This window comes from Zeus faber, assembly GCF_960531495.2.
Source record: "Zeus faber genome assembly, chromosome: 7".
Lineage (NCBI taxonomy): Eukaryota > Metazoa > Chordata > Actinopteri > Zeiformes > Zeidae > Zeus > Zeus faber.
Window position 1 is genome coordinate 2,239,920 of NC_137203.1, and position 11,328 is coordinate 2,251,247.

Genomic DNA, 11,328 nt, shown 5'->3' on the forward strand with positions numbered 1-11,328 from the left:
CAGGGTCCAGTTTAGTTGTGTTAGAAATAGTAGAAATGACATGTTACATGTTAAATTACATGTACTGAATGAATAAAAACATGTTTACTTTACATGAAGCAACTTGTTTTGGTCGTTTATTGTTAAGGTTTCAAACATGTTTGAAGCATGTTGGTTACCGGTGCTTCATTGGCTCAAGTGTGACCAATCAGCGTGCACTTACCTCACTGATCTTCCTCAAGAACGGTGTTTTAACAATTGTGGTCGTTCCGGGATCACGCAGTGTGGACAGAAGAAGGGGACGGTTCCTCCAAAGGTTTTTAGAACTTCCTGTTGTGCGAAAACACCTTCTGTGACCGATTACAGTCTTCGGGGTTTTGTGAAACGCAGCACGAGTTACAGTTTTATGAGTTTCCATTAAACGCAGCATCGTCTTGGGTGCAGGTCGCTGAACGCAAATGGGTTCTGAGAGACGACGCTTGGAATGATATAACGTCTGATGATGATGTCACAAAGCGCCCTGCTCCTCAAACTAATCAAGTTGCGTAGCCGAGCTCGTAGACGTGGTGGTGGTGCGGACCGCTGAGCGTCATGCCCAAGGTAGATGGTAAAAAATTCCTGGGCCCTCTTATAGGCAAATTAAAATTCAACATATATATATATATGTACACACATATCCATCACAAAAAAACTACCCACAAAAATGATTACGGATCATGTTGTTATGGCGATAAGGGACGATGCAGCCGCCCTGGGAGAGCCTTGATCTGATCTGGAATCTGGTGTGATCTGATGGCTTCACCTCCTCTTCACCTCCTCTTCACCTCTTCTTCACCTCCTCTTCACCTCCTCTTCACCTCCTCTTCACCTTCTCTCCACCTCCTCTTCAGCTCCTCTTCACCTCTTCTTCACCTCCACTTCACCTCCTCTTCACCTCCTCTTCACCCTTCTTCAGCTCCTCTTCACCTCTTCTTCACCTCCTCTTCACCTCCTCTTCACCCCTTCTCAACCTTCTCTTCACCTCCTCTTCACCTCCTCTTCACCTCCTCTTCACCCCTTCTTCAGCTCCTCTTCACCTCTTCTTCACCTCCACTTCACCTCCTCTTCACCTCCTCTTCACCCTTCTTCAGCTCCTCTTCACCTCTTCTTCACCTCCTCTTCACCTCCTCTTCACCTCCTCTTCACCCCTTCTCAACCTTCTCTTCACTCCTTCTTCATCTACTCTTCACCTCCTCCTCACCTTATCCACTGCTCCTTCTTCTCCTCTATCTTATTATTCTTTTCCTCCTTGTCCTTCTTCTCTTTCTTCTACCTTTTCCCTCCTTCATCTTCATCCTTTTCTCCTTCTCCATCTTCCCCTTTTCGTGTTGTCTTTCTTTAACCTCTTCCCCTTTTTCGTTATCTTCTTCTTCCTCCTCTCCCGCCAAATCATTTAGCATGTTTTTAGCATGACCAGAACGGAGCGTGTTATAGCAGAGACGAGCGTCACGTTTGTTCCTTATTGACCTGGGATGCTCGTATGTCCCTGCAGCCATGACTCTCTTGGACGGGAGCTTATTCTGTCCCTCATGAACCTGCTGTTTCCTCCTCAAAGAGCTCGCTCGTGGTGTCCGAGAGGCTCCACGCCCTGAAGAAGAGGGGCAGGTGGTCCCACGTCCAGGACCTGCTGAAGGAGCTCCGCCCGTCCCCCAACAGCAGCTCCAGCGCGTGGAACCGGCCTCGCTGCGGCGTCCCGGACTACCCGGCCCAGAAGGGGGTCCGCCCCGGCGGGAGGCAGCGGCAGAAGCGCTTCGTCCTGTACGGGGGCAGCTGGGAGAAGAGCGACCTCACCTACAAGTACGTACAAGGTTCTGAGGCAGAAGGGCCGCTTTCAGGTCCCAGCCCCCACCCGGTCCTCCTCATCCCGGGTGGGGGCATGAGGTCGCCACAATCGTCAGCGGGTTGTTGGTGAAGTTGTGGTTTTGATAGCATGCTGGCTGTTTCACGGGATTGGGTTGCTGGTCCCATGTCCAACCGTCCACCGCTTCTGGCTTCAGGAGGTTTTTGGGGTTGATTAGTTGATTGTCCTCCATGTAATACTTCACAGCACATGTTTATGTTTGAAGTTTTTACAGATGGGTTTACTTGTTGACGTCAATATTTTGTTATGGTGCATCCTGGGGCTTTCTCACAGGGTTAATGTAGCGTAACCAGGTAAACACCTTGAACACTGATCCAGAACTTTAAAGTTGCACCCAGCTGTAGAGCTCCACGGGTCCTACCAACGATGAACAGACATAGTTGTCATCATAGCGATGGTAGAAGTGGAAGTCGCAGGGGACGGGCGTCTGAGTTGCTCGAGTTTCTGATCATCAAAAGGGATCTCTGCTCCTCCGCCCCGTCCTGGATGTCTGTGTTGGATCCCTGGGATGGAGTCATCCGAGAGCCTCCCCGTGACGGAGGAGAGGAGGCGCTCCCTCTTTCATCTGAGAGGCCGGCTGCCTCGCCGTCTGTCTGAGCCGTCCCTCACTTTAACACAACAGAGCGACTGAGCGAGGGCGACAGGGAGAGAGAGCGAGACGGGGGCCGTTGAAGGGACTTTGAATAACTGTGGGGGCCGCAGACTAATAAGAGTCGTCTGAACGTGGTTAATAACCCAGTTGAGTTGAGGCCTGACAGCGAACCCTCCGGGATCCGTTTCTCAAGCTAGAACCTCCATCATGTCGGTCGACGTCTCGCCTTGATCACAAAGGAGGGAGGGAGGGAGGGAGGGAGGGAGGAGGTTGATGAGGTGTTGGTGATGGGAGGGGGTTAAGAAGTGATGGAGAAGCCTTTTTCATGTCCCCAACAGAACCCATTCGGAGTAGAATCCCTCATGGCTTCCTCCCGCGGCTCCAGGCCTTGGCGGCGGCAGGGCTGACCCCGCCCGTCATCGCTCCTTCTTCCGCCTTTGTTTCGTGTCAGGGAAGGAGGACGGGCGGAGCCACGGCGACAGTGGCCTCTGGAACGGCCGAGAAGGACCGTTTACTGTCCCAGAACCCGATGTTTGCAGCCGCCGCCACAGAGCCTTGGGAGCGTTTCCTTCACGCTGCTGAGCTTTGGCTCCCGGCTTGAGGGGTGGAGTGTAAAGGCTCATTTTAATGAAAGGTGTAAATAATACCACACAGATGAGCTAAAGATATATTATAAGAGAGAGACTTAAAGACTTGAAGCACAAATTACAGACTTCAAGTCTTGACGTCGCGGAACGACTTGGGACTAATTTGAGACTTGTAGTAAAGCACTTGCTTTCAGTTGTAAAATGAGGATTAGTTGAGCTCTCGCTTCCAAAAAAGTACTTTCAAATTCTATAGGATTCTCCAGGAATTCTATGCTATTTTGGGACAATTATTTAACTATCGTAATTCTATAGCAATTGTCCCAAAACAGCATAGAATTAAAAATAAATATATTTATAAGGAAAGGGACTTAAAGACTTGAATCACAACATGTTTTCCCAATGACATCACTTAGATACTTGAACAAAGGTTTTTTTTAAAGCAAGAAAAATAATCTTAAATCTTTGTTGAGTCCACACAACATCATCAAATAAGGGAAGACGTCCTGATGTCCTAAAGGCTGCTCTTTTTCAAAACTGACCTCGTTTTAAAGACCTCAAAGTGTTTTCCCTAACTGGGATATTTGGAGACATATGTTCCGAAATCTGGCTGAATAACCTTAAATAAACAGTGTAGTGCTCTGAGGGGGAAACGCAGTCTGTGATTGTTCCAGGATGTCTGTGTCTGTTCAGAGCGTCTCCTGTGTTGACGTCTGTCGGGATCTTTCAGCTCCGATAGCGATCTGTGTTCCCGAAAGCTGCCGTCACATCCCCTGGGGAGCTTTCAGCACCGCCTTCTATTTGTTTTGGTGGATTCAAGATTTCAAGATCAAGAGTTTTATTTGTCACATACATATACATACTTTAATACATCTACATACTTTCATACATATAAGCAGTGAAATGTCTTTGCAACGCACTCGGAGATTATGCACAGTAGTTACTAAACCAAACATAATATCAAACCTAATTCCTACCTAGCAACTAACTGAAACTAACTGATTCCTAAAACACAAAGCAGTTAGTGAATAGAATAATATAAATTAAATTAAATAAAAATAAAATAAAACTCAAAAAGATAAAACAAAGTGGGGGTACCAAATAGAAAGGAATAGAGTTATGTATATGGGATAGGCTATTTGTATATACAGGTATGCGCAGTACAGTCCATCTGAATAAAGTGAGTAGGAGATATACAGTACAGTATACAACAGTACCACAAAGCAATACAGTAACAATGCACAGAACAGCAATACAGCGCAGTACGCAGTAACCCAGAACAGTGATGCAGTACAGTATGCTACATACAGTACAGTAAGGCAGTGTGAGTGTCTCAGTGCTTTTTGTGAGGACCCCTGGTGAGTTCAGCGTTGACAGTTCTTATGTCTTGATGTAGAAACTCCGTCTCAGTCTCTGTTGTCGCTGTGTGACTGTGGAGGCTCTTGCTCGACCGCAGCAGCTGGAACAGTCCGTTGTTGGGGTGGTGAGGATCCTTCATGACCCTGTAGCTCTGCTACTACACCTCCTGGTGTATAAGTCCTGCAGGGAGGGGAGGGTAGTTCCAGTTGTACGTTCAGCTGAACGCACCACCCTCTGCAGGGCCCATCTGTCCTGAGCAGTACAGTTCCCAAAGCAGGCAGTGATGGTGCCTGTCAAGATGCTCTCCACTGCTCCACAGTAGAAGGACTTGAGGATCCTCACCGAGACCCGGAATTTCCTCAGCTGCCTGAGGTGGTAGAGACGCTGCCTCGCCTTTCTCACCAGAGTGTTTGTGTGAACAGTCCATGTTAAGTCCTCTGTGATGTGGACTCCCAGGTACTTGAAGTTGCTCACCCTGTCGACAGAAGTGTCATTAATCACCAAGGGTGTGTGCGTCCTCGGTTGTATCCTCTCCTAAAGTCCACAATCAGCTCTTTAGTTTTGCTGACGTTCAGGTGGAGGCTGTTGTCCTGGCACCAGTGAGTGACAGGTCAGCCACCTCCTCGCGGTAGGCCTTCTCATCGCCGTCATTGATCGGGCCACCACCACCACCACTACCACCACCACGGTGTCGTCAGCAAACTTGATGATGGTGTTGGAGCTGGACCTGGCCACACAGTCATGTGTGTACAGGGAGCACAGTAGGGGCTGAGGACACAGCCCTGGGGGGATCCTGTGTTCAGAGTGAGGGAGCTGGACATGTGCCTCTCCACCCTAACCACCTGGGGCCGGGCTGAGAGGAAGTCCAGGATCCAGGCACACAGCGGAGTGCTCAGTCGTAGCTCCAGCAGCTTGACAGCCAGTCTGGAGGGGACTATGGTATTGGAAGCTGATCTTTAGTCAATGAACAGCAACCTCACATTGCCCCCTTTCCAGCCATCCAGGTGCGTGAGGGTGGTGTGCAGTACCTGGGAGACCGCATCGTGCCTGGATCTGTTGGATCTAAGGGAGGACGGTGGCAGCCTCCGACTGCGGCCCCACGTTAGGAGCCTGCGGTTTGGGGTTAAACACTTTCCATCCTGGCAGGCGGAGCCACGTTTCTCCTCGAGCTTTCTGTCTTCTCCATCTGGGATTCTGGGAGGTTTTCCTGCTCCGCCCGAGGGCCGAGGGTCTCGGGGGAACAACCCTCTGAGATCCTGAAAATCCACTTGGGATCAATATTTCATTGATTATTTGATGGTTTCTGTTGCGTGTAAATGGTTAATGTACTATATTCATAGTGTTTTTTAAGACAACAAAACCACTTATATATAAGTACACACACACATATATATATATATTTAACATAACTTCTCCATGTGTTTCCGTCTCATTCATCCGGATGTTTTGACGACGCTGTAGCGTTCTCTGTTTTCGACATTCCACCGCGGCCGGCGCCGCTCTGCGACGGGTCGACCCTGTGGTTGTTCACCTGGGTTGAACTCCATCTTGGCGGCAGCGTCGTGCTGATCGCGGCGATGACGTTGAAACGTTTTTCAATCAGTGTGGAGATGTCCACGGTGCAGGTGTGACCGGGACATTGATGGCTGAAAAGGTCTGGCTCTCCGTACGTTCAGATGTCGAGTGGGGAGTGTGGCGCGGTGCCGGTGGGTTCTGCTGGCGCGGCGTGCGCTCCCCCCCCGGGAGCCTCCCTGTGGGAGCTTCAGTGTGTGGGGGCTTGGAGACAGTGTTGTGTTGGAGCAACTCTCATCAGATAGCAGCGGATCTCTGATAAGCAAGAGGGCGAGGCAGGTGGGCTACAACTGTGTGTGTGTGTGTGTGTGTGCGTGCATGCGTGTATGGCATACTCACAGCATGTATGTTGCTATGTGTACATACTTTAATGTGTGTGTACGCGTTCACGCGCACATACCTGTAGATGTGTATAATGCCATGCACGCCCCCCAGGATCGTGCGCTTCCCGTGGCAGATGAGCGAGGACAAGGTGCGTCGCGTCCTGCAGGAGGCGCTGCGCGTCTGGAGCGACGTGACGCCGCTCAGCTTCACCGAGGTCCGCAGCGGGAAGGCCGACATCGTCATCGACTTCACCAGGTATGGCGCACGGGAAGCAGGAAGTAAACGGGGAAGGTGACAGGCAGCAGAGAGGAAGAGGAAGCAGACAGGACACAGGAAGTAAACGGGAAGGAGACAGGAAGCAAACAGGAAACAGAGAGGAAGAGGGAAGCAGACAGGACACAGGAAATAAATAGTAAGCAAACCGGAAACAGGAAGAAGACAGGAAGCAGAGAGGAAGAAGGAAGCAGACAGGACGCAAACAGGAAGTAAACAGGAAGCAGGCAGGAAGCAGGACGCTCCATCTAACCATTGGAACAATCTGAATTGAGGGGAAGGAGGGAGGACGGAGGGAGATTCACTGAGATTCTACTTTTGTAGAATTAGTAGAACAGGAAACAGAAGGTGAAAATGGATTCAGGAGTCAGTGCGGTGGTGAATAACTTGTCTGGGATGGAAAGCTCCATCCTCACACCGGTTTTCCCGCCCGTTCCCGCTGCCGCGCTGCCGCGCTGCCGCTCAGGGCTAATCTCAGCAGCTTAGTTTGGCAGATTCAGGTCAGGGAAGATGGATTTTAAGTCCAATCTGTATTTGACAAACAGGCTGCAAAGTGCTTCACACAGAAACAAGTGGGCCAAAACAAGAGATAACAAGTAAGCAGTGTGTGTATGTGTGTGTGTGTGTGTGTGTGTGTGTGTGTGTGTGTGTGTGTGTGTGTGTGTGTGTGTGTGTGTGTGTGTGTGTGTGGTAAAGGATGGCAGACCTGGGAACATCAATACTTAGCTAGAGTGTGACAACAGAAGCCTCCATTTTTACTGGTTTACTTGTTGACGGGTTGATTGGTTGACTTGTTGACGGGTTTACTTGTTGACTGGTTTACTTGTTGACGGGTTTAAGGTTTTTACGGGTTGATCGGTTGGCTGGTTTACGGGCTGACGGGTTGACCGGTGTCCCCGCTGGTCTGCAGGTACTGGCACGGGGACAGCCTCCCCTTCGACGGCCCCGGGGGGATCCTGGCCCACGCCTTCTTCCCCAAGACGCACCGTCAGGGCGACATCCACTTCGACTACGACGAGTCATGGACGCTCGGCAACAACATGGGTGAGTTTAAAGGGACATTCCACCTGGGGGCGGCGTGGACGGTGACTCGGTGGGGGGCCGCAGAGAGACAAAGAGCCAGAGCTGGGGCTGCATGTGCAGTGGAGCTGATTGTAATCTGTTATGAAGGTTTTTCTTCTTCTGGGAGAAACGCTGCCATCGTACAAGGAAAACCAATTTGTGGTGTTTGTTTCTGTCTACACGGAGCATCAGGTGGGTGGGGTTAAACCGCATGATCCTCCACCCTTTAGAATTAAGAGGCGTTGACATGTTCTTTCAGCTAATAGAGCCCAAATAAACAGCTTGATACCTGCACTCTATTTAAGTATTGCATTTTTTTATTTTAATATTTCCAAGCGCTTTAGAGAGACAGAGCGTCATGCTCCTCTTTCCCTTCAAAAGTTAAAAATTGCAAAATTCAATCTTCATGTGAATTTGGACATTGTCATTTCAGCTTTTAAAACAAGGCAACAATAAATACAACAAATCTCAGAATAGGTCATACATGAGTCAAGCCGATAAATAATATTTAACAATTTTACAAATGGGATCTCTTATTATTAGATCTCTTATTACATTTCACTGCATATATGTATGAAAGTATGTATATGTATGTGACCAATAAAAATCTTGAATCTTATTTATCGTCATGTATCTGTATTGTATCATTTTTTAATCGAAGTTCTGTCCTTTTCACATGTTTTGTTCTCGTCTCTTTCTTGTCCATTTGCACCATCTGGGGGAACGAGTCCTCTTTTGTGTGTACTGCATGTGTACTCCAGTACAATGACAATAAAGTTGAATTGAATAGGTTCCCTCTGGAGCCTCCCAAACGGTGTTTTCATCTGTGGTTGTTCCGCCGCAGGCACCGACCTCCTGCAGGTCGCGGCCCACGAGTTTGGCCACGTCCTGGGGCTACAACACTCCACGGAGCCGGGCGCCGTCATGTCGGCCTACTACACCTTCTCGTACCCGCTGCAGCTCAGCGAGGACGACAAGCGGGGCATCCAGTTCCTGTACGGTGCCCGGCCCCAGGTGCTGCCCCCGCCCCCGCCGCCACCACCCAACATCCCAGAGACCAACGAGATCGTCGTCAGCACCGTGAGTGGCTCCCTGGGGGTTAGAGCAGAGCAGGGTGGAGGTAGAGCAGAGCAGGGTGGAGAAGGGGCGGTGGTTCTGGCTCGGTTCTAAAAGGTTTTGTACCACTGCACTAGAAGACATTTAAAATCCACTACTTTATACCGCATACTCTACCTCTACTCTACCTCTACTCTGTCTCTCCTCTGTCTTTACTCTACCTCTACTCTGTCTTTACTCTACTCTCCCTCTACTCTACCTTTACTCTACTCTACCTTTGCTCTACTCTGTCTTTACTCTACTCTGCCTTTACTCTTCTCTACCTCTACTCTGCCTTTACTCTACTCTACCTCTACTGTCTTTACTCTACCTCTACTCTACCTCTACTCTGTCTTTACTCTACCTCTACTCTGTCTTTACTCTACCTCTACTCTACCTCTACTCTACCTTTACTCTACTCTACCTCTACTCCACCTCTAGCTCTTCTCTGTCTTTACTCTACCTCTACCTCTATTCTGTCTTTACTGCACATGTACTCTACCTCTACTCTGCCTTTACTCTACTCCACCTCTACTGTGTTGATGAAATCAGTTCCTCCAGCCTGAGAAAAAGGTTCCGTCCTCAAAGTTTTAGTGAATGAAAAGGAAAGATCAAGCAGGGGCAGGGCAGAAACTTCCTGTGTCACAGGCCCCTTCGCCCCCCCAGCCCGACGCCTGCCAGACGGACTTCGACGCCGTGTCCATGATCCGGGGGGAGCTGTTCTTCTTCCGGGCGGGGTACGTGTGGCGGCTCAGGGAGGGTCAGCTGGAGCGCGGCTACCCGGCGCTGGCGTCCCGCCACTGGAGGGGCATCCCGGACGCCATCGACGCCGCCTTCGAGGACCAGGCCGGGAATATCTGGTTCTTTCAAGGTGGGCGGGCGCTCGGTCGTCGTGGTGCGGGATGCGGCACGCTGAGATCATTACACAGCCCGGGGTGAAGGGAGCGAGGAATGTTAATTCGCCCCGAGCTGCGGATTAATCGCAAATGAGTCTTTCATGTTAATATTTTCCTGAACACAAGGGGAAGAACAACAGATGGTAACAGTCATTTGTTTTCCTCACCTGGAGGTGCCGTGTGGGTGGTGGTTGCAACATGGGATGCAGACATTAAATACCAGAGAGTTTCAAACAGAGTCATATTATTATACTTTGTTTGTGTATTAGGGGCCCGGAGCCGCCAGACAGCGCATGAAATCCTTGTTTCAACATGGAGCAACGTTGGCTTGATTTTGACATAAATGAAGCGTTTCAAGATAAAACAGATGCAAAGAGAAATATCGTTTTTAAATAACACCGAGCGCAGCAAAATGATCCAGGGGCCCCTCTGTAACGCAGCGTATCGGAGAAACCCTGTGGTGTCGGCCCCGCCCACCGTCAGCGCCCGTCTTTTACCACGTTGTCTTTTCAGGTGAGAACTTCTGGGTCTTTGACGCCGAGAGGCCGATCCGAGGGCCCGAGTCCATCCGCACTCTGGGTCTGTCGGTGTCGCACGTCCAGGCGGCGCTGCGCTGGGGCCACGACTCCAACTACAACACCTACTTCTTCAGGTCGGGCAGCTACTGGAAGTTCAGCCCCAAGGAGAACCGCGTGGACTCGGTGTACCCCCACAGCATGCAGGACTGGAGCGGCATCCCCACCGACGTGGACGCCTCCTTCAAGGACATCTACGGTACGACGGAGCAGGCGGAGCAGGAGACGTCGCGCTAGCCCATAATAACCTGCTCTGTTTGTGGAATGGAATACTGGCATAACCAGTGTTTGGTATGTCCGGAACCATAGCACGCATCAAATAGTATGTGAAAAGTACCAAGATGAGGTATTACATCGGGTGAAGTAGTATGAAGCCCTGCACACCACACTGGCATGAATATCCCATAATGCATTGAGACACGTCACCAGCACAACTGTAGAGCACAGGGCTAGACAGAAAACAACAACAACAACAACAACAACAACAACAACAACAGATATTATTGTCTAGTCACCATGTCTGCTGTCCTCAGGCCACGCCCTCTTCATCCAGATGTTTTCTGATATTCTAACGGCCTTGTCTGCTGTCCTCAGGCTACGCCCACTTCATCCGGGGGAGGCAGTATTGGAAGTTTGACCCTGTGGGCATGAACTCTCTGGAAGGATACCCTCGCTACATCGGCGTGGACTTCTTCGGCTGCAGGAGCGTGTGAACGGAGCGGCGGAGAGGACTTTCAGGAGGGGGAGGAGCCTGTTCCCTGGGGCCGGGGGCGGGACACGGGCTCCTCTCAGGGCCCCGCGTGGCCCTCGGACCTCGCTACCTCCCGTGCAGCTCGGCAGATGTTCATTCCGTGCCGGACGGAATCTCTCTCACCTGCTTCCCCTGGGGTTTGGGGATCGAACCGGCACCGTGTCCTCCTCGTCTTTGGTGGAAACGCTCCGTTACCGCTGACGGCTTCCAGCGTTGAAAATTTGACATTTGTGCTTTTCTACATTTCTACACTTTGGTCTTTTCTACAAACTCTCATTCATCAACGTCACAGTTTCAAACATAAAGAACAAAATCACATCTTCTTCCGTCGTCTTCAAATGGGAAAATGAAACAATCAAATCAGGG

The 11,328-nt window shown here is 50.3% G+C and overlaps 1 protein-coding gene across 1 annotated transcript; it reads left to right on the forward strand.

Moving 5' to 3' along the window:
* Positions 1-719: 719 nt before the first annotated feature.
* Positions 720-10,924, forward strand: mmp11a (matrix metallopeptidase 11a; the record flags this gene model as incomplete). The annotated part of the gene is made up of 8 exons (XM_080003751.1): positions 720-761; positions 1,574-1,815; positions 6,422-6,565; positions 7,494-7,627; positions 8,490-8,725; positions 9,407-9,611; positions 10,150-10,410; positions 10,806-10,924. The coding sequence occupies 8 exons, from the start codon at positions 720-722 to the stop codon at positions 10,922-10,924; spliced, it is 1,383 nt and encodes a 460-aa protein (XP_079859877.1).
* Positions 10,925-11,328: the final 404 nt, after the last annotated feature.